The sequence below is a fragment of the Osmerus mordax genome, chromosome 12 (genome assembly GCF_038355195.1).
Source record: "Osmerus mordax isolate fOsmMor3 chromosome 12, fOsmMor3.pri, whole genome shotgun sequence".
NCBI classification, from domain to species: domain Eukaryota; kingdom Metazoa; phylum Chordata; class Actinopteri; order Osmeriformes; family Osmeridae; genus Osmerus; species Osmerus mordax.
Window position 1 is genome coordinate 8815261 of NC_090061.1, and position 23795 is coordinate 8839055.

General features: G+C 47.4%; 1 protein-coding gene across 1 annotated transcript in view; it reads right to left on the reverse strand.

Moving 5' to 3' along the window:
- Positions 1-2099: 2099 nt before the first annotated feature.
- The window catches only part of fgf13a (fibroblast growth factor 13a), a gene marked incomplete in the record, with an annotated part of 81973 nt that continues 60277 nt past the window's right edge, over positions 2100-23795 (reverse strand). Inside the window, 3 exon segments of the mRNA XM_067248001.1 lie at positions 2100-4123; positions 7214-7412; positions 19664-19767. Coding sequence (XP_067104102.1) covers positions 3987-4123; positions 7214-7412; positions 19664-19767 — 440 coding nt within the window.

Sequence of the window (23795 nt, forward strand, 5' to 3'; positions counted from 1 at the left end):
AGAGCTCCTGTCTGTACTGCCCATAGCCACTAATGAGGCTGACATGGTGTAATTGGAGAGTGTGCCTACTGTATCTCCCTCCACTTTAGATTAAAGATCCCCAAGATGAAGGGATCGGATTCCCTCTACACACACACACAAAAACAAGACTGCGTGTAGAAACACTATGTCATAGTAGTATGTACTGTACAAACCCCTGGGTGCAACCACGTTGTGTAGTGGTGCTCAGTTCACTGATGATGCTTGTGTGAGAAAGTGTTCATCAGTGTCTGACTGTATTGCATGTCTACAGATTGAAAGCCACTGGCTACAGCCACCATGCATTGGTTGGCAAACAGCTTTGCTGTCCTCCAGCGCTCTTCATGTGCGGTGGGATTGGATGTGTGTGTGATGGAGAGGGTCTATAAATGACTGGCCATGGGGTCCAGGGGAGCAAGAGGGTGGGCTGAAGGTGGGGGTGGGGCTGGGGGTGGTGGGATGTTGGTGGAAGTAAGGGGGCCAGTTCTGTTCCACACAAGTCAATGTCAGAGGAATGTATCAATGAAATAGAACCACCCTGGTACAGCATGGGCTAGCCAGGCCACATCCTCTATCTCTTCTGTATATCTACCAAGTCCAATATTTGACCAGTAAATCTGCCTACTGCATGCCCTGGCACTGTCAAGGTTACACAGGATGTGATTTGATCCTAATGGTAGTAAAAGAGTAAAACCATACAAGCAGGTGTAATATCATATTAACAAATAATGCTTTGTGAGAGCATACAGTTCTCTTGCCAATCCAATAATTACAAGTAATTTTACCCATTCACATCCAAGTGACATTTCGCCATCATTCATTCTCATAATTCCCTGCATGCTCGGCAGGTGAAACCCAATCAGAGAGGGCGATAAGGGACAAGAACCCCTCGTTAGCGCTACGAGTCCTTTCTGAAGTGATGGAGGGGCTGAGGAGCTGTGCCCTTATTAGCGCTCAGTGTCATTCACTTTCCCATTCAAATCAGCCTGTATGGGCTCTGGGTTAGCTAACCAATTAGCATTACCGCCTTGTTCGCCCTCCTGGCCCACAGGGGGGAGCGGATTGCGTAACTGGAGTGTTCCGCGAGACATTGGGCCCATCAGAAGGGGGCGTGCAGCCTTTGTAGAGCTAATTACATCAAGTGTCGTGAGTGCTTGCTCCACATGCAGGCCAGCTCTTTGGGAGGGAACACAGAGGGCATCTGGTCAGTTGCAATGATACCTTCTCTCTAATCTCAGATCTTCTCACTCTCCAGAACTTCACAAAGTAGGAACTCATGTTAAACCAGGCTTTGGATCACTGTCTCGGGGGGAGCTTGGACCACTGAAGGCCATAAGCCCCTCCTGGATCCTTTAGTCCACAGGCAATTAAAGGCCAATCATGGCTCCCGTGGGTGAGGCTAGAAACAGGAAGGATCCAGCTTCCTGTTTGTGTCTACAGATCCTACACACTGTTACCCCCTCTCTACCATGTCAGCACCATAACCCTACCCCCACACATTCACCCAAGCACACGCCATCAATAAACAGCACTTTGATCATGTATTGACCTTTTCAGCTTTTGAGGAGACAAGTGTTCCATATGCAAGACATGATGCTACTGTAGATTCATCTGGGTTTGTGGAAATGAGAATGTGTGTCAGCATTGTCATTAATTTCCCTTCTATGTATAAATGTAGTTTTATGATGGTAGTATGGCTGAGAGAAGACAACCATTAATATCAACTTAAACAAACAAACGGGAAAAGGGCTGAAAAACGTTGATCGTAAGGTTTAACTTAGCCCAGGTACTCATCCTCCCTTATGGTTAGACACCAGCCGTCTACAGTGTGTTCAGTAGTCTATCTTAATGCTGCACCAACACTAGTTCATGTCCTGTTATACAGTTGGAGTGTGTACAGTGGCTGCATGTGTGAACAACAGAAAGCATTGGATCATTTCCTATGAAGGTATTCCTCATCCACCGTATCCCTATCTTATGGAGATTATGGAGCAAAGGTTTGAAGAAAGTGAGTCCAAATTAAGGAAAGAGAGGACACATTTTAAAAGTATATCTTAATATAAACATTTTATTCAGTGCATTTTGTGTATACAACAAATAACAAACAACTGGAAAGTAGCAGGCAGAACACTGTCTGCCTGTACGTGTTGTTTTTCAGTTTTATCCTGGTAGATTGGAACACATGATCCAACATGGGTTAATACACATAGCCTACATCATGCAGCTCTAGTCCAGAAGTCCCAGCTGTCTCCATGCAACAGATAGGTTCACCTACAAACCCCCCAAAAGAAACCAACAAACAAAAGCCTCCCAAAAGCATGTACCATATGAAGAAGTTATGCAGCTCAAGGGAAAGAGTACTTCGCCCACAAAAAGGGGTCCTCTTTGTACACAACCGTGTTCATACATGCCCTGTGCAAGAAACGGAAGATGTTCGTCTTTTTTTTTTCTTTTTTTTTCTCCACTTTTACAAATATGACATATCCTATAAAATGTTAAGCCACCTACAATTCCACAGTATTCTTTTTTTTCTTTATTATAATTTTTTTTAGATAGAAAATTGTCACCACGATAAGTTACTCAAACACGAAACAAGAGTCCTGGGTGGGGGCCTTAGCATGTCTGTATGGAGTACAGACTTGGCCAATAAAGTTTGGGGGAGGCAGGGAAGGCAGGGGGGCAAGGCATGACACAAGCACATGGGGGAGAAACAGATCACAGGGACAAAAGACAGAGACAAAGTGACACAATAGAAACAGAGGGATGGGAACACTGAACAGTCAAATCATACCTCTCTCTCTCTCTCTCCCTTTCTTTCTCTCTACCCCTCTTTCTGAGAGTGCACTTTCTAGAACACTGAACCAGTCTACAACTCCCATGGGTTGTGAAATCGCTTCGTCCATTTCTTTTTCTCTCGAGCCTAAAACACTTTGCCTTGTCAAAAACGTACAAAACCCCAAAAATAGTGTAGTATTTCCTAGCATTTCCAGCTGTGCCTGTATATTGGCGTGGTTTATACAGCTTAAAGGGACTCTCTGTCAGCTCTATCTTTGGTGTTCTGGAACCTTTCATTGTGGAATAAGCAACAAAACACAAGTTCTGAGAGGGGGTGGTGAGGATTGGGGAACGGGGAGAACAACACCAACAAGAGGGAGATACAAAAATAAAACAGAAAAATAATGAATCTAAAGAAAAAGCTCTCAGCGAATTCATCATTCGGAAATTTGCAAAGCAAGGTGCATACGTCTCTCAAACAAAAAAAGTGTCAGAGCCATGCTTTCCACACCAGGTTTCAGGTCAGCTGAATGTAGGCTTTGTTTTCCGATGCTAGAAAGCTCAGTCTCTGAGCGTGTGCACTAGAACGCAGGAGAGCTACCTTCTGGTTGTCTGACTGCAGCTCCGGCAGGGTTGGCCCGCCCACACCACCAGGGGTGTGTGGCTTCGTATTCACAGAAGCATTGGTGACGCAGAGGACAGGGGCGTTTCTCAACCTGGGCAGGCCAAATGTAGTTGCCCTGACCGCCTGACTGACCTAGCCAACAGATGCAAGGGTTGTCTAAATGAACAGGACCTAGGAAAACTGGTCACTGTCATCTGGTAAGAGAAAAAGAAAACCTTAAAAGATGCTCTAACTGGTTACACAGTCGTTACATCCATAGAGTGATATACAGAAAAAGAAACATTGTGCAAGTGTCTTCTTTTATATGTAAGTCAAGTGTTTTCAAAGTGGGGTTGATGTGAAACGTGGTTTGCTGTTGATGCTACAGTGTGTAGATAAAAGAAAGATTGACCTAATGGAGTGTATTCTAGTGTGGTTTGTGGTGGTGTTTGTGGTGGTGGTTGCCGTGGTAGTAGTCCTGAACTGCCGATGGTTTTGGAGAGAGAAGTCTGCTTGGAGTTACGCTCTTCTGGAGGTAAGGCGTCTTCGTCCGGCCCGGGTGGCGGTGTTAGGGTTAGGCCCCGGCAGGCTACGTGGACTCGTGCTGGCTCACGGCCTTGCCCCCGTTCAGCACGGCCGAGGCGCTTCGGCTCTTGGTGGGCGTGCCGCTACCGGAGCGGGAGAACTCCGTCAGGTCGTGGAGAGAGGGCTCCCTGTACATGGCCACTGGAGAGACAGACAGAGCAGAGGACAGGGCAGTGAGCCTTCGCAGTTTGGAGCTGAATTCATGGGCTATACACAGCCACCGTAGGGACACACAGAATGGACAAAACCGTAGAGGAGAACTCGATCATGAACTTGGAAAAATGATATGGTTGATGGACAGTCCTAGGATGAACCTAATGATAGGGTGTGCTGTGGGGGAATAATTATCCAACTTAATACTAACATATTAGGATCAAATACAATATAATAGAATAAAGATATTGTCAATTTAAACCATTTTGCTTCAATTCCATTGCTCAAAATGTTTACCAGTAAGCAAGGAGCTCTGATGTGTATCACTCAAGACTGTAACATTACACCATGCACACTGCAGCAAGGAGAGCAAAAACCTACAACATCTTTTTGAGGACAGAAAGTGTTCTTATAACTACTGCAAGACATAAGTAATTCAACATGTCGTGCTTTCTCCTTGCGTGCACGCTGCATACAGGGTGCACCGGCATTGTGCGATGCTCTCTAACTTTCCAGGAGAGACTGCCATCATCTGAAGTGGAACTTCTTGGGTTCCAGCATGGAGGGTTTGGGATCATGTGTCCACAATGCTGTTTGATGCCCTGGTCCTGAGGGAGATGGGGTGAAGGCTGCAACCTGACACTACAAAGACACTTTCCTTTAGCCTTGACTTTCTGGTGACAGCAGCTGTGCACAAAGCATCTTCTGCTTCCACGAGCCAATCAATAGAGGACCACAAAGAGAAGCAGCAGGGATCGATTTGGGACTTATTAGCCGTGGCGTTAATGTGACTGCATAGCTGAACACCTAACCCTGGGGTTGCGGTCCATGTCCACCTCCAACCTCGTCTTTTCTACTATCATCAATCCACTCTTCTATGCTTCCATTCTTCTACTTCTCTCTCTCCGTCATTTTCTTTTCCCGACCCAGCGTTACAGAGAGATCTGGTGGTGTGTGTGTGTGTCATCACAGTAAGTCTGCAAGGATCTGTCAAACCGCCTCTAAATTGATGCTGATCAAACACACCCTCTCACCCACCACATCTGAAGCGAGAGAAGGAGAGCGAGTGTGAAAGAGAAATTGAAAAAGAGAGCGAAAGTGTGTGTGTGTTTGAAAGAGAGAGAGAGAGAGAGAGAGAAAGAGAGAGAGAGAAAGAGAGAGAAGAAAAGGGAGGTGAGGATGAGGATGAGTAGGGAAGCTATGGGGACTGGGGCTGGTGATCTGGAACCGGAGGGGGTACGAGGAGCGGCTGGAGGACAAGCCGCTGCCAATGCAGAGAAGGCTCCTTAATTGGTCCTCTGTAATGCTGCGGCTGTAACGCTGCGGCTGCCTCCCAATCTTTATGAGCTGCTGGAACAAATGCTTCTGTCTTTCGCTCACAGTCATGTCCTCTCCTTCTCTAAGGCTCTGCAAGCTACATCTGGAATTCTAGATAAGAGATACATTTAGAGTAGGAATGTTTGTTTTTGGTATAATCTGTAGTTGTTGGTAAATACTCTGTGAATATTTTACATGCATGGGTATGAAAGTGAATCTCGTAGCCGACACATTCTACTTTTGTTATTCTGCCTGTCTGCATACAATGACTCTTTGTCTTTTAAATATATAAAATACTCCAGTTGCGCACTTCATCTTTGTATCTTCTCACACATAACTGTTGATGCACGCCCTCGACCTATTATTTTCTACTTGTGTCCCTCCATCTCTTTCTGCTTCTCTTTTTCTCTTTATCTCTATCTGTGAGGACGGCAAGGCAATCATTCTCTGAGTGGTGTTGCGTGCTGGGCCCCCTGTATGGGTAGTTAAGTGAAAGTGAAAAGTTATCGCAGAGATTTCACAGGGCAGATGAGGGTTCCTAACGAGCTGCTGGCCAGACGATGAAAGGAGCAGACCCCAAAGGGGACGTCTGGTGAAAACCAGGAATGCCGCTCCTCTCCTCCTCGGCTGTAGGGAAACGTTTTTCGCTTGTCTATGAACTTACGCCCTTATTGTAGGGAAAAGCTAGACTTAAAGCTTGCGATTTCTTTTTAACGATGCGTCAATACAGACGTGTCTGTCACAATTGAATCCAGCGCAGTCGGCATTCTCTGTGTGCTAGAATCAGAGCGGCACGTAAGCGCCGAGCTTTGACAGATCCAAATCATGGCAACAACTTAACAATTGATCAGCCCCTCAAAAGAAATTGCTCCGCGCTCTTTCCTCATCGGGTGAATAATTTGCCAGCGAGTCTTTTGCTCACGGAGGCTGAATCTCATCTGAAAGCTCCTTTTTCATCTAGTTGATGCTTTTTTCTCTCTCTCTCTCTCTCTCTCTCTCTCTTTCTTTCTCACTCTGTTGACAGGTAAGTATGTGTCTTGTTCTCGATGAAAGGACCTGTGGCCTTTTCAAAAGCGCGAGCTGTATCCGCCCCTACCACCCCCTCCCTCCCTCCCTCCCTACTCATCCTGAACCCTATCCTCAGGATAGGGTTCAGGATGGACAGGATGTCTGGCCGGAATGAGTGGAGCACAATTTTGACGTGTCTGGAATACGACAGGACCTAGCCATCTCTATTCAAAGTGAGGGAACTTTAGCGTTCCCAACAGCTTCCAGCCACAGACACTGCCTCTGCCTCTCGTCCGCGTGGCTTCAGTAGAGCGTTAACAGCAGCTGGATCACCTCAATGGTTCTGTCCACACACCATCACCCCGATACACCATCACCCCGATGCAGGTCGAGTGGGTGGGTGGGGTGGGGTGGGGGGGCTAGGAGAAGAGCCACAAGGATATCAGCAGGCAGAGAGAGAGGCGGAGAAAAGGTTATAGCGAACGACGGAGATAAAGACAAAGCATAGGTATGGGGAATTGGAAACGTAATAAAAGAGAGGCCCACTTTCCTCTCCGGAATAAATAACCACCGCCAAAGCGTCGTGTTCCACGCCACACTGAATAACCAACAGACTTTAAAAACACCTTCTGCATGTCGGAACTCTCCTGACACGGTTCTCCGCAGGACACCACAGATCAAGAGTATATGTACAACAAAGACCACTGAAGGAAGCCTGGAAAAAGACTCTGCATTGGCAGAACAGTAACTGACCTTTCAAAGGCTTGGGGAGGAAGTGGGCTGCTGGTTTGTTCTTCTTGACGTGGTTCCCCTTCATGATCTCCCCCTCCTTGTTGAGGCCAAGGTACCAGCCTCGACCCGACTGTTGCTGCCTGTAGATCATGGACGAGTACGTCACATAGTAGTTCTCGAACACCGACTCTTTGAACTTACACTCCGGGGTGAAGTGTTCCTGGGAGGATACAGGGGGGGGGGGGGGGGGGGGGGGGGGGGGGGGAGAGAGAGGAGACAGGATGAAACACAGCTGAAGGATGTACAAGGTGGACACCACTCAGACCGACATTCAAGGTCTTCAAGGTCCATTTCACTAATGTGAAATTGACATTCATGTGGAACCTCATTACTACAACTAAGGGCTAACAAAACAAGCATTCGAACATGCACACACACACACACACCGAAGCAGAATGTATTTTTAAAGAATCTGATTCAAGACTTCCACATCTCAAATTAAAAGCTCTCAAAAGCTATTATGTTCATCATGTTGAATAATTTATTCCTATATGACAAAGATATAGAGGATTATTAATTAAAGATCTGCTATGATTAAACATTCATCCTTTAAATATTTGATTATGTATGGAGCAATTAATAAGCAGGAGGAGGATGTGGTCATGTTGAGCATTGTTCTGGAATAAGTTGATTTATATCTACAGTATCATTAATATCTGACATATCTATACAGAATGACTACCTTTCTCTCTCTTCTAGGAATAAATAAACAAATGAATCTCTAAATGCCACCAATAGGTTCAAGCGCTACAGTGTGTATGGGTGTGTGTGCTGCAGATGTTGCATAATGTCCAGGCTCCTCTGTCTCTATACTAATGAATTGGCGGTTGCGTGGAGCACTGAGCTAGATCCACTGGAAGCCTCAGGGACTCTTTAGAGATATTTTTCAGATTCTGTCATATCTCTCCCTCTCTTCCACCCTCTCTCTCCAGCTCTCTCCAAATTACCTCATTTTGCTTCCCTACACCAAACTGCAGTGTGTGTCATCTTTTCCCCTCTGCTGTCCACATTTGTCTCAAGTCTCAGTTCCCCAGAACTAGATCATTACTGCCGCTCCCCTGGCTTGTAAAACATAAAGCTGCTGTTTATCTCCCAGCGCACTACCGACAAGTGTGAGTGTGTGCGCACAAAAGTGGATATTGGCGTGTCTGTGTATTTGTATATGTGGATATACAGTATTTGTGTGTGTGTGTGTGTATATGTGCACACGTGTGTATGCGTGAATGTGTCAGCGTGTGACCATCACCTCAAATATTTGGTTACATTTCTGGAATGTTCTTAAAGATGTCTATATAGAACATAATTGGACTTATCTGGTCAGACAACACAAGCCACAGCTCAGGACACGGCTGTCTCCTGCTTTCTCTTGGCTGCTAATTACTTTCCAACTGCTTTCTGATTCATTAGCTTCCCTGGGACCAATCTGCGCCCCAAGAAAAACGACAAAATGACACTTGAAATGTCATTTAGTTGTACAGGGGGGAAATATCAAGTATTGTTGGATGTAGCGAGAGCGTAAAGACAGTTAATTAGAGAACAGAATGGATATGACTTTCATCGTGGGAAAGGTTCAACTGGAACCGGTTGTTACCGGGGGAGGATGCGTTGGTGGATGTCCGTGATGAGACGGATGACGTGTCCCTCCAGCGAGAGTGTGAAGATCTGCTATGCGATCATGACTAACACTGGGACACTGTCACACAGCAGCTCGTCAATAAACGGCGTCAGTGGACATGGATTCGCTGGCACAGGAGCTCCAAAGGGAGCACTTAGAATGATTAAACGGGTGTCCAAACTTGTATCTACTCTGGGTTATATGGTTATGTGTATACGGTACAATGCACAGTCATCACAATGATCTTAAATTGGATTAACGATGAAACCCTCAAAGAAAAAGAATATCATGCTCGGAATACAAATATGTATCTACTATGAAGCAAAATGGTCCTATTCTAACCCATCCAGATTACCCAGTCATCTCTCATTCCCTACCCCAGTTTACCTCAGTCATGAACACCGGGCTCTCAGCCTCACACAGAAGGGACCAGTGACCCTCTCCTCTCGACCCTCGCTGTTGTCACCAGCAGAAACATTGCCAGCCCAGACAAGGTGATAAGAACACAGGCATGTAGTCACATGGAACAGATGACATGACACCACCACAGAGACTTACTCTTAAGACAGACCTCGGTCTCCGCTAGGCCCTTGGTTAACCAGAAAGAAACCTTGTTCAAATTGGTCTAAATTCTCAAGATACCTAGAATTATAAAGACCTGAGTACAGCAACCAACCAGAACAAGCCGATTGCTACTGACTACTTGGTGGACAGAGTATATTCTTACAGCTGGGGGCATGAAGGGAACATTTCTACAAGTGTTTGTATTTGGCCTTAGCCTACAGACTTCCAAGTCTGTCAAAAAGTCTGAGTCTTAGACCAGTGGGATACCTGTCTGTCTATGGTTCATGACAGTTCACCAGGTCATCAATAGTCTGCTTTGAGGAAACGCAAAGTAAATCAATGTCTGTAAAAAGCAACTTGTCTGCTGGTAGCTCTGCCTCTGATCTCCTCTCAGACTGCCTCAGAGAGACACAACCCCAAAGGCTCTCCTGTCCTGCTGGGGCGTTTCTGGGTTAATCGCTGCAACTCCTGTCCTGGTGGGGTGTTTCTGAGATCATCCTTGCCTCTCCTGTCCTGGTGGGGTGTTTCTGAGATCATCCTTGCCTCTCCTGTCCTGGTGGGGTGTTTCTGAGATCATCATTGCCTCTCCTGTCCTGCTGGGGTGTTTCTGAGATCATCCCTGCCTCTCCTGTCCTGCTGGGGTGTTTCTGAAATCATCCCGGCCTCTCCTGTCCTGCTGGGATGTTTCTGGGATCATCCCTGCCTCTCCTGTCCTGCTGGGGTGGTTGTCTGGCTTGTCTGTGTCTGTCTGTATGTGTAAGTGTGGGTGTATGTGCCGATATCTCCATGTACCGTATATGTCTCTCACTGGGTCTGTAGTGTCTGTGTTTCTGTATATTCCTGATCCTCTAACTACAGCTAAATGTGTCCAGACAGGTAAAGCAGTAGGTCTGTGTCAGGATAGATAAACAACACAATCCCCATGACAACAGCAGGTGCTCCACCCACCTACCGGCATATCCTCTTTACAGTTAAATTTTTTTTCCCAAAAAGGCTGTGGCACTTACGTAAAAGCTCCACTGGCACCGAGGCAAGTTAATGCCTCCATTTGGAGGTCAGATTAATTAAAATCAATTGAACCCATGGTGCCTAAATGCAAATCTACTTTTGGAGAGAGCATTCGGATTAAACCGAAAAATCTGGTGAAAGGTAATTAATTATAATTATGATAATTGCATAAACAACAACAATGTCTAGAGCAAGGCTGAGGCAGGGAGGCTGAATCTGATGTGGTGGAACTCGCCCCAAAACAGAGATAGCTGCCGGAAGGTTCTGCACCTTCACACGGATGGCTGTGAAACACCTTCTGAACATAAGGGTCAGCAGTGTAAAGAGGCAGTAATAGGGCTGTTTTTCCACTAATGCTCTGTGCTTCGTTTCTTCTGTGGCCCAACAATGTATCACCCAGCCTTCTGGAGCCAGACATGCCATTTGTCTAGCCTGTGTGGAGACATGGACACTTGATTAAAAGCCACTAAAAATGCACACAATACATCAGCAACACTTTCTCACTCCAGCACAGTACACTCTGGCAGGTTCTCTTCCTCTGGTTCTCTGGCCCCTCTAGTCCTCTATGACACTTCCTCTTCTTCCTGGTCCACACTATGAGCATCAATGCTAATCTGGGTAGCCAGAATCAGTGACAGAGCTGTGTCCTGCTTGCTGAGTCTTTAGCTATGCTAGCCAGCAGCTGTGTGGGAAAGTGTTCAGCTTTTGAGCCAGGACTCCTGTTCTACCTACATAAACGAGCTTATGTGGATTTGGCTCACCGCAGTCACCGTGGAGTGGAGTGAAAGTCGATGGACGACAGACGCATACACAAATGCGTACACTCTTTGCGCCAAGACGGAGAGGTTTGCCAGATTTGGGGGATGCCCCACCCCATCAATAAGGGTGCATACTTGATCAGGCTTGTGACTGACAGATACATTCAGAGGCCTCTCAATAGGCTCCAGTGGTTTTCCTAGAGTCAATGGTAAATGGCCTTTGTTAAGTGAAACTCATATCCCCATCTTTTTAATCATCCCTCTGTCCCAGCTAGAAGCAGCACTGCATATTGGAGCGAGGGAACATCATTTTGAAAAAATAGAGATGGAGAGGGAAAAGCTATCTGCATGGAAATGATCTCAGTCGTGCCCCCCCCCCCCCCCCATCACCCACTCCCACGGACCCTCTAACACAGACACACACACACACACAACACGCCTGTCTATGATGAAATAGTGTGCATAAATGGCCTTTAAATGATCCCATTAGAAAAGATGGGCTTTCTCCCAGGAACAGCTCATATTGAGTTGATGAGCTGAGTCCCGGCCCTGACGTTACACCGCTGGAGGCTCTCCCTCCCATCAGGCCTCGCAGCTCCACCACGCAGCTCCACCACGCAGCTCCACCACGCTCCGTCACTACAGGGTAGTGGTGAAAATATGCAATAAAGAACAATGTATTCTACGGTACCATAATTAGTGAGCCAGCTAATTAGGCTGACAAATAACCGAGGGATGAGAAAGAGAGAGAGATTCCAGGAGTTAAATTGTCTATGATTACAATTGTCTATGATGCAATTTTGGATGGAGCCTGTGTAGAAATATACTGCAGATAAACCAGTGTGTGTGAGAAGAGCATTCATAAGCACACACACGTACACACACGTAGGCATGCAATCTGTGATTGTGTACTGCAGTCACGTTGCTTAGAGCCCTGTGACCAGTGGTGTAGTGGTAAAAATAGAGGTGGGTAAACTATGAATTTTAATATTTATTTATTTACAGGGTCGTCAAGCACCCCCCCCCCCCCCGAGACGAGCTTTCACGTCTGTTTCAAGCCCCCCCCCCCACACGTATTTCAGCCCTTTCACATAGGCTTGAGAACCCTGTTTATTTATTCATTTTCACGTTTCATTAGGCCTATTTGGATGGGACCGGTAAGGTTGGCTTGTATCTGCATCATCGTATTTAAAAGAAGGTTAATAATAGTAGGATAGCCGTTGTCCCTGTCTTAATGTGATGTTGTGCAGACCAAAACAACGTTTACAAACGTGAATTGATCTTACTCTGTACTTGAGGCCTTTTGCGGGCATCTGTGGGAGTGGGAGCACTCGATGGTCTCTTCAAAAATCGCCTGATATCCATGGCTAATTAATCCATTCCGAACAGGTAGACTAATCCACAACGTGTATGTGTGTACTTCGTGGATCCTGATTGGTGTCGCCACCGCAGCCGCAACGCATTGATTGGAGGGTCAAAGACCATACAGCGCAGATGAAATGATTCAGACTACAGCGTTTATATATTAAACAATATGAAATTTAGTTTTTGGTGTTTTAAAATTACACCAAATTTATTTCGGATTATTCCAACGGCAGAATACGAGGTGCAGGGAACTTAGATGTTCGTAAACGCGCATAAACGCTATTTAGAGGTGGATAAACGCAATTTCTGCAATTTAGAGTTGGATAAACGTTATTTCCGAATTTCGGGAGGTGCGTAAACGGCGTTCACGTGCGTTTAGCCCCCACTACATCCCTGCCTGTGACCCACCATCCTTTCCATGCTGCCACTGCATGGGGAAACTCTGCTAGCCCCCAAAACCATCACCACCACCACCCCCCTCCCCCACCCCCTCCCCCACCCAAACCAGAATGCAATTCCTGCCACCTCCCCCTACCAACATAGTCTCCTTACCTTCACACGTGGCTCCTTCTGTACGTCAGTATTTTTGCATCTGTACATTTACACTCCTACGCAAAGACGACCGAAGAGTTTGGATGTGTGCGTGGGCGTGAGTGTGTGACAGAAAGGCGAGGGAAGGCGGATGGGGTCCGTGCATTACTGCGAGCGTGTGGGTGTGTTTGTGTATGAGTGTGCGCATGTGTGTCAGATGTATGTTACTGAGCACTGCGCTAGTTCAATGCGGCCTTTCACTTCTTTGAGTTTGGAGTTCTTTGCACACTTATTCTCCACGTCTCTCCATTTCTCTTCTTTTTTCCCTCTCACAGCACCCATATTTCTCTTTCTATCTCTCTCCCCCATTTCAAGTAATTGACCACTATTCCTCTCTCCTTTAATCTCAGAAATCACTCATTCCCTCTCTCCCTCTCTCCCTCCACTTCTTTCCTTATACCACTGAAAAGGGGGATGTCAGAGGGGGGCTGACAGATCCTATTGGTTTAGAGAGCGGGCTCCAACGCTCCAGAGCCCTTCTCTCTCCCCAGGTGTCTCTCACAATAATGCTCCCTGCGGAGGGTAGACACACACACACACACACACTTAGAACTACACTCACTCACAGAACTACACACGCACACACAGAGTAAAAAGGTACACATACATAGAAAAACATGCACACACTAGACTCTACGGGCTAATCGTAGAGCCTCAGATCCATATAATTTAACTACTAGGGGGGGGGACACACACACTCTCGCTCTCTCAAAAGGATACACATGCACCTAGTTACAGAGCAAGAAGGCACATGACGCACGCACGTGCACACCAAATGTTGCAGTCTTCAGACACTCACATGAATATTCCACAGATGTGGGAGCTTAGGAAACACAATCCATTACAATTCACTCTGAAGCTGGAATCAAAGGTCTGCACAAGGGGAATTAAAACCCATTAACACCCCCCATTCAAAAGGAGAAATACTACCATAATGGATTTGATTTCCCACTGTAAAGTTATGGATTCTTCTATCGAGGAGCCCAGATCAATAGAGGTGGCGGCCCCATGCACATCTGGCTGCAGCCATATTCTAGCTCTAATCACACCAATTATGCCAATACAATTAAGGAGGAACAGTTTGCTAGCTTTCCTTCCACAACACCAGAACCCAGGAGCCTCACAAAATGAATGGCGCCGCAGCTCGGGCAAACTAATTCTGCTCGACACAGCTTAACAGCCTCCCAGCCTGTTCACCGAGGGCCAGCAGGCTGAAAAGCTTTCTTCCACCATCCTGGACAATAACACTTTTACTATGTTTTTTTTTTTTAGGATAGAAGTTGGCCCTTTTTAAGCTGCTGGATAAGACCCTTGGCAAATAGGTGAGCACACGAACACACACACACCCTGGCTAGTTAATGATGCAGTTCAGTGGAGAGAAACACGATGAGGGTGAGGCTATTTTGCTTTGTGCTTGCTTACTCTATGGTTGTAAAAGCTTGAGTGTCAACTAGAGCACATATCAAACAACGGCTTACCAGCGTAGGCACATACATTCATTTAAACACACACGATACCCTCACACACTCAATAGGCTTCAGTAGAATTAAAAACAGTGTCTATCTTCTAACGCTATGTCGATTTTGTACAAGCCTTTTGCCAAGCATGATTTCAAACTCCTTCGTGGCCGTGTGAATAGTATAGTGCTTATGCACGTGATGCAAGTATCTCCAGAGCTTCCAAGCCTGTACAGGACGAGTCTGACACTCTAATGCTCCAGGGTCTAATCCCACAGACCCACCGTAGACAACGAAAGGCTCCACATCAAAGGCACCTCCAGAGAAAACCCAGACACTATTGAGTGTTGTCCTCTGCCTCAAACACACCCAGCCCATCCTCCACGGCTGCCACTGATCCCAGGGCAATAACAAAAACAGAATACATTAGAAACGTTTTCTAGAGGTGCCCTACTTGATTAGAAAAAAAAGCATTAAACTGAGAGTGGTTTTGTTAACGAAAAAATTTGTTTAATTAATCGAATTCCTTAGACAGTGTAGCACGTATGGTATGGCGAAGGCGACTCTTCTATGTAAGAAGAGAGTGCAGAAGACGAGAACATCCAGTGAAAAACACATGTTTAATTGATTCCCTTTTCTCCCACACACTGTGACACCGCTGAATGAATCCATCTCTGCTGGTCCCTCACCCACACACGTGCACTCTTCCTCTCACTCCTCTCTCCCGTGCTCTGTCTTCCAACATGCAGCACATGCAGTACACACGCAGTACACACACACACACACACACACACACACACACACGCAAGAAGCATCTCAGAAGGGGATCAAATACTCAAATACAAAATATCTGAACAGGTAGAATTTGAGATGACATTCATGCACATGAAGAAATGTCTATATTGTATATGAGATGAGACCACACACACAGACACACACCATCCAAAAGGGGACGCCTCCTCTGTAGCGAGCTCACAGCAGTCGTTCCCCCCCTCCCCCCCCTCCCCCCCTCCCCCCCCCCCTCCCCCCCCTCCCCCCCTCACCCCCCCCTCCCCCCCTCCCCCCCCTCCCCCGCTCCCCCCTCCCCCCCCTCCCCAGCTAACCTGCGTCATCCACTGCGTCGCCACCATTGATTGGGGATCTCCCTGCAAAGCTGGCCTGCCATTGGCTGGATTCAGTGCACGGCTTACAGGCAACTGTTAGTCTACCATAGCAGCACTCTCATCCAGCAATCATCCAATAAAAATGGCAATAAGAATATTCCTGCTCCAGGAACAATAGCATCTTAGCTCAGATCACCAGCTGTAAAGAGCTTTAGTGAAAATTCTAGACATACTGTGTTGCTGTAATTGAGCCAGGTAATCACTGTTTTAACCTCTTCTAAGGAGCTTGATCAAAGGTTAAGGTAGCACAACATATGAGTACAATTGTTTTCAAGTGGAGAGGCAGTGTAATATGGAACGCAACCTTGAAGTTGGTTTAAAACAAACATCCAAATGGAAATGAGTGAGACATAGCTAATGATACAGCCGGGGGGGGGGGGGGGAGTTCAGAGCCTTGTATACATATGGAACACCCCCCTCCCCCCCACACACACCTCTGATTTCTCTCTCTACCTCGCACACCCTCTCTCTAGCTCTCTCTCTCTCTGCTACAGTCTACAGCAACACAAAGGCACAGACAGACACTTAGCCCAGGCCTTTCAGCTTACTATGATTCACCACCACACAGGTGTGTTACATACAACCTTTGCTATAAATATTGCATTTCTGAGTGTCTCCTTCCTCCCTCGATCTCTCTCTCTAGTTCTCTCCCTGTCCTTGTATCAATACAGGAATGCTCCTAGCAGACTGAGCATGTTATGTAGCCTAGTCCTACACAGTCCGGGAAGTCTTACCGTATCAATTTGTATTCAATTTACATTTACATTTAGTCATTTAGCAGACGCTCTTATCCAGAGCGACTTACAGTAAGTACAGGGACATTCCCCCGAGGCAAGTAGGGTGAAGTGCCTTGCCCAAGGACACAACGTCAGCTGGCATGACCGGGAATCGAACTGGCAACCTTCGGATTACTAGCCAGATTCCCTCACCGCTCAGCCACCTGACTCCCAATTAAAGCAGCGAGTTGGCAAATACATAGATTTTAATTACCGACTGCCTAGCTCGTATCATTAAAGCCACTCACTAGGAACGCAGCACTGTTGGGGAGTGTTGTTAAATACAGTGTTGGGGGAGGGGTGGGGGGGGTGTGTGTGTGTGTGTGGGGGGGCGTACAGTTTTATTATTTATCTATTTGGCCCCTCAGGCGTGTTGAGCAGCGAGGTTCCTCGTGCCTGTGTTTGCGAGCCTGTGATTGGTTTGATCAGATAATTACACAGGGAAACATCTAGACTCCTGCTGTAGACCAGGCCTGGGAGACACACAGCTCCTGCTATAGACCAGGCCTGGGAGACACAAAGCTCCTGCTATAGACCAGGCCTGGGAGACACACAGCTCCTGCTGTAGACCAGGCCTGGGAGACACACAGCTCCTGCTGTAGACCAGGCCTGGGAGACACAAAGCTCCTGCTATAGACCAGGCCTGGGAGACACACAGCTCCTGCTATAGACCAGGCCTGGGAGACACACAGTTCCTGCTATAGACCAGGCCTGGGAGACACAAAGCTCCTGCTGTAGACCAGGCCTGGGAGACACAAAGCTCCTGCTATAGACCAGGCCTGGGAGACACAAAGCTCCTGCTATAGACCAGGCCTGGGAGACACAAAGCTCCTGCTGTAGACCAGGCCTGGGAGACACACAGCTCCTGCTATAGACCAGGCCTGGGAGACACAAAGCTCCTGCTGTAGACCAGGCCTGGGAGACACAAAGCTCCTGCTATAGACCAGGCCTGGGAGACACAAAGCTCCTGCTGTAGACCAGGCCTGGGAGACACACAGCTCCTGCTGTAGACCAGGCCTGGGAGACACACAGCTCCTGCTGTAGACCAGGCCTGGGAGACACACAGCTCCTGCTATAGACCAGGCCTGGGAGACACAAAGCTCCTGCTGTAGACCAGGCCTGGGAGACACAAAGCTCCTGCTATAGACCAGGCCTGGGAGACACAAAGCTCCTGCTATAGACCAGGCCTGGGAGACACACAGCTCCTGCTATAGACCAGGCCTGGGAGACACACAGCTCCTGCTATAGACCAGGCCTGGGAGACACAAAGCTCCTGCTGTAGACCAGGCCTGGGAGACACACAGCTCCTGCTATAGACCAGGCCTGGGAGACACACAGCTCCTGCTGTAGACCAGGCCTGGGAGACACACAGCTCCTGCTATAGACCAGGCCTGGGAGACACACAGCTCCTGCTGTAGACCAGGCCTGGGAGACACAAAGCTCCTGCTATAGACCAGGCCTGGGAGACACACAGCTCCTGCTGTAGACCAGGCCTGGGAGACACAAAGCTCCTGCTGTAGACCAGGCCTGGGAGACACAAAGCTCCTGCTGTAGACCAGGCCTGGGAGACACACAGCTCCTGCTATAGACCAGGCCTGGGAGACACACAGCTCCTGCTGTAGACCAGGCCTGGGATGCAGGCCTGGGATGAGTTTCTATCATCAGGATGCTCTCTCTCTGATTGAACCTTTGCAAATTGACAGCTCATCTGGTCTAACTCTGGGGGCTAGGTGTAAGTGTTCCTGTTATTCTTGCTAGTCACACCCACACACACTGTGCAATGGTGACATTTTGCGGCGCAGACGAAAAGGATGATTTTTTTGGCTGGCGACTTGAATTATTCATTACTTTGCACATTTCATCAAAGATGAAGATCCATCTGCCATTACAGGACATTGTAATGAACTTTTCTTTATTTTTTAGCTCTTTAATGATTTGATCTGAAACCCAGTTTGTAGTCTGGCTCAAACCTGGGGAGTTTCGGACAGAAAATGAAAGGTTTAGTCTACTCCACCAAAAAGTGAGCAACACTAGGTATTATTGACTGCAATGAAATGCATTGGAGATGGCCGCTTCACAAGGAGCCTACTTCCTGTTTGAATTGTACTTATCAAAGAGATGATATAAGAGAACTGTGTGTTGACTCTTTCCCCTTTGTCTCCCGCCCATTCTTCTCTCTCCCTCTCTCTGAATCTCTTTCTTTTTGGCGCTCTCTCTCTCTCTCTCTCGTCTCTCTCTCTCTCTCTCTCTCTCTCTCTCTCTCTCTCTCTCTCTCTCTCTCTCTCTCTGGATAAGTAATGGAGATAGCGTACTAGAGCTTCATTCAGCCCACTTACTGCATCAGCTTCCAGCTGCTCATGTCGCCATAGTAACCCGGACCACTGCCAGAACACCGGCATTTCATCTCCCTACAACCGCCCGAAGGTTAGCCATGGGGCGTGAGGTTGTGTACAAATACACGCAAACACACACTGAGATAAAGTTAATTAGATAAATATAAGCTTGGAAGCACAAGCGAACACATGGATGATGGTGCCAACGCACACACAAACACACACTTGTCAACCCCTCTCCCACAGCATATCAGGGTGCCAGGCCCCCCACTAACACCCACACTGGCCACCTGCAGGAAGGAGGCGTTCACACCACATGGTAAACTACTGGGAGCACCTGTCCCAACACATGACACAGACAGGGGGGGGGGGGGTGGGGGGGGGGAGCTGCAGGGACGGCACTGTGGAACTGGGGGACAGGAATTAATGGCGCTCTGTTATGTGAGTATGGACTGCTGTTCTGAATGTTGATTGTTGTGTGCAGCTAAGAGAAGTTTATCCTAACGTGGCTGTGACGTCTAAACTAGACACGTTGGTCTCAGGAGTAAATGAGTCTGTAGCAGCTCTTTGTGGGTGTGTGTTTGTGTGTGTGAGGAATGTGTGTGTGTGTGTGACAAGTGATCAAGTAAAAGCTGACTACTTCTAAGCATAGAAAAAACAGTTGGTAAGAGTACTACAATTTTTCCTCAGCACACAGAGAATAAACAAGCCATGAGTGAGACTCTGACTCACTACAAACACACGCACACACACAGCAAAAATAAATGAACAACAGACTTACTGATGTGTACAGATAGCCCTCGCTGTTCATAGCTAGGTAGAGCTTGGTCTGAACCCCCTGGATAGCCACCACTCGAAGCCCAACTGGAATGAGGTTGAACACGGCTAAGGAGAGAAGGAGATAGGGAGGGAGGGAGATAAAGAGAAGCGGACAGACAGAGAAAGAGATAAACACAATAACAAAGAGGTTAGTCAGAGGTGAAAACTGCGTTACACCTCCGGTCTAAAAAGTATTCTGAGTCCCCTGAACCATGAGCTAGTGCTAGCTAGCGCTTAGCGGCTAAACAAAGATCTTCCTCAGCCCAGAGCTCGTCCTGGACACCTTTTTTCCCTACTGTCACCTTGTGAGCCAGGAAGCTGACAATCTCCCTTCGCCACACCCCAGCTTCTCTGCCAAGGATGGGGGAGAGGGAGTCAGCCACAGAGGACTGCAGGAACACAGAGAAAGGAGAGCCAGGGATATTGAGAGAGGCAGGAAAGAGAGTGAGCGAATATAGAGCCAGCCGCCGTAATTTTTTAGACATTACGTAACAGACACTTTTCTCCTCTTTTACTGTCCATTTCCCGAGGACAGGCACACAGAGCAAGCCGTCTGTGGTCTGAAAATGGCACTTTCAATACACAGCCAAAAGCACTGTGTGACATATTGTAGGCTTTGCTGCCCTGGCTTCCTGGCCGGCTGGTAAAGTCTCCCCCACATCTTCTACCACTGGCCTGGGTCAAAGAGACTATGGGATGAAGAGTCACATCTGTCAGTGTGGAGGGATTAAGGTCTGCTCAAACGCAAAACTTCTCACAGCGCACACACACACACACACGAACATACACACCAGTTCGTATGGAGCTGAAAGACTGCCAGGTGCAACAGGCAAGAGACAGGTGATAAGAGAGCTGTCTAGTGAAAGGTTGCCTTTGTTGTCCTTTCACATTCGGTCTCTAATGCTATGTCAATCAACTGGCTCCAGGATAGATCACCTTCGATCTACCAAACTGGTTGCCTTAAAAGATACTCTAAGTCTACTTTGTTGTAATGTAGTTACCCTCTCTCTCCTTCTGTCTCACTGTCTCTTTATTTCTCTCTGTGCTCTACCTCTATCTCTGTTACTGTCACTCTTCCCTAGGCTTTCATCCCAACCAACCCAGCACTATGGGATGAATATTTCATGGCCGCTGGTAAACAGCTGTACCTGCTGCAGGGCTGGGTGACTGTTTCAAGTTGGCTTCAAAACCCCAGAAATACAGAGGGGGCCCTCCTACACCTCTCCAGCCTCTTAACCCAATCCACATCAAGACTCAGCCAACCTCCCTAAAACCGCTGCCCCCCCCCCCCATGCCCTCCGCCTCCCCTGATTTTCAATCCCCAAGGATCCCCTTCACTCCCCCCCTCCCCCTTCAACCCAGCCCATCTGCTGCCTCCTCCACTCAGCTCTGACACGGGAGCAGTTATTTCCAGCGGCCGTATCTCTCCAGTCCTTCCTAGATGCACTGGGCTTAGTGCAAGGGAGGGCCCAGGCACTTTGTGGGTCACATTCTGTGTGTTTACTCTCGTGTTAAGTGGTGTGGCGTTCCCCCCGCAGTGGTCCTACCTCCGGTGTGTTGACCGGCTACACTGCATCTGGAAGCTCTCCTAATGATGTCCTCTTGGTACGGGTCTGACGCAGCAGCCTCTCCCTACTTCAGGGGATCTCAGCATAATATTGCACTTGTTCCTTCTATCTCGCCATGTCACTCCCTCTTAATACACCCTGTCCTTCATGCTTATATCCACACCTGCCACTACGCGAGCACATGCATATCCACACCCACGCACAACGCTGCAGACCACTTCATTTCCAAGGGATTACCAGGTATTGCCGGCAGGGATGATGAAGAGGGGAAGCTCATTTATTTCCTCCTAGACCACCTGGGCACTCAGGGAGGAGGACTAGACCTCCACCCACTCTGCCACCTCTCTCTCCTGGCAGGAGGGGTAAGGGCTGGGGGGTTGCAAGGCTCGGGGGGAGGTCATCACGACCGCTGGCTCTCTCACACTCTTTCCGTCTCCCTGATTTTGTGTGTGGATGTGTGTGAGATTATTAAACATGGCCTACAGTGTACTGACACTGACTGACACGTTCATAGAATAGTATTATCTTGGTTTTGAGCAAACCGACAGTATGACAGTAGGGACATTTGGTGAACTTTGTCGAGATCTTATCAGTAGAACCGTTCTACACTGGTGATACCTGGGGAGGGTAGCACAGATTGGTGCTACCTCTGAGCCTGACCGAGGAACCCATCGACATAGATTAAAATCTGGAACATAACAACAGATTAGGTACCCAACCTCCAAAGTGTGTGAATTATGGCTGAGGAATTGATCCCAGGATTACTGAAGAATAGGTCTCACAGAGTTTTACATTTACATTTAGCAGACGCTCTTATCCAGAGCGACTTACAGTAAGTACAGGGACATTCTCCCCGAGGCAAGTAGGGTGAAGTGCCTTGCCCAAGGACACAACGTCAATTGGCACGGCCAGGAATCGAACCTGCAACCTTCTGATGACTAGTCCGATTCCCTAACTGCTCAGCCACCTGACTCCCTTTAATCTTTATGTACATTAACAAAGATTATGTAACTTTTTTTTTTATTACCTACCTTTTATGAAAAGGTGTGAAATACTGAACCTCTCATTTTAGCAAAGCCAGTCTGCCCTGGGTAAATCGTATTAAAATCCCTTTAGTTGGTTGGGCTAAAATGGGAAGTTGAGTCAGTGCATACCTTTATATCCTGTGTTGTGAAACGCTCGAGTGGGATGATGTAAGTCTTGTTTTGAGAGACAGAAAACCAGTGAGTGAGAACGGAATATAGTGTGTGTGTTTATGCATACATTTGAGTAGGTCTTCTTCCCAACATCACAAGACACCAGGAGCTCCAAGAGGACTGCGCTGCCGTCACCATGGAGACAAGAGCACCCAGCGCCTAACAACGCTATTTTTGGACCGGTGCAAAGAGCTTCACTTGTTCTCTTGTTCTTATTCTGCAGCTCTTTTAATTTTCTCTTCAAAACGATTTTTTGGGGTGTGATGGGGGTGGGGTGTGTGGGGGGTGGGGGGGACAGGCCCAGTAGTTATGTAAGTGATCTTGACAGGACACAGACTTGAGCTGCAGATTCGTGCAGCTTTGAGGGAAGGTTGCGAGGAGTGGGTTGGCTGGTTGGTTAATTGGCTGGTTTGCTAGTTGGTTGGCAGCGTGTGATGTGCATCCAATCCGTGTCCCTCAATCTCATTCCAGTACGTAGGCTGCTTTCTATAGCTTTGCCATCTACATCCCTCTCCCTTTTTTTCCTCTTAGGGATACAAACATAATCAAGTCAGCAGATTACAAAGTCTCCTATTTCTCATGACACGTCTCAGAAACGTCTGTGTTCATTTCTGAGATATACTGTAAGTGTCACATATGTAAAGCGACTAACTGAATAAAGTCACTCTAACTTAGTTGCCGACATGCAATATTCATTTATTGTCTCACTAATTGTCTGGGATGATGTATCAGGTATCATGAATCTGTTCCCAAATGTCCCTTAATCGCATCTCGTTGTCAAGCCCAGGAGCGCTGTGTGAGGTGGCTTGGTGCTGGCAGACAGGTAAAAGCATGTGACAGAAAAGTCCATACCTATGCAAATCTAAAAGACCCATTCTTGTTACAAATCTCATACAAGTACTATGAGACCTAGCCTAGCCTTGTGTATTTGGCATTCACCCATAGGCAGTAAAATAACATGCAAATGAATTCCTGTTATTGCTTTAATTGCTGTCCAGTTGAAACCCAGCAGGATACTTATGCAAGTCTGGGAGGACTTTGTCTTTTCTGGAATAAGTATGTATTTGTCTCAAATATGTATTTGTCTCAGTATGTAGGTCCAATCTCTTGTCCCTGCGTATCTGCCAGTTTGTATTTAATTCCCTTCTGTCTGCCTGTCCAATTGTTGGGACATCCAACTCTCTGATGTTGTTTGATCCCATTGATCCCTTCTTTAATCAGCCCATTGGAAAGCAAAGTGTTGTGAGTTGTGGGAGTAATGTTAGCCTGAGAGGACTATCAATATGGGACGGATTACCAGAGGCTGTCCGTTACCCACGGCAGCTCTGGG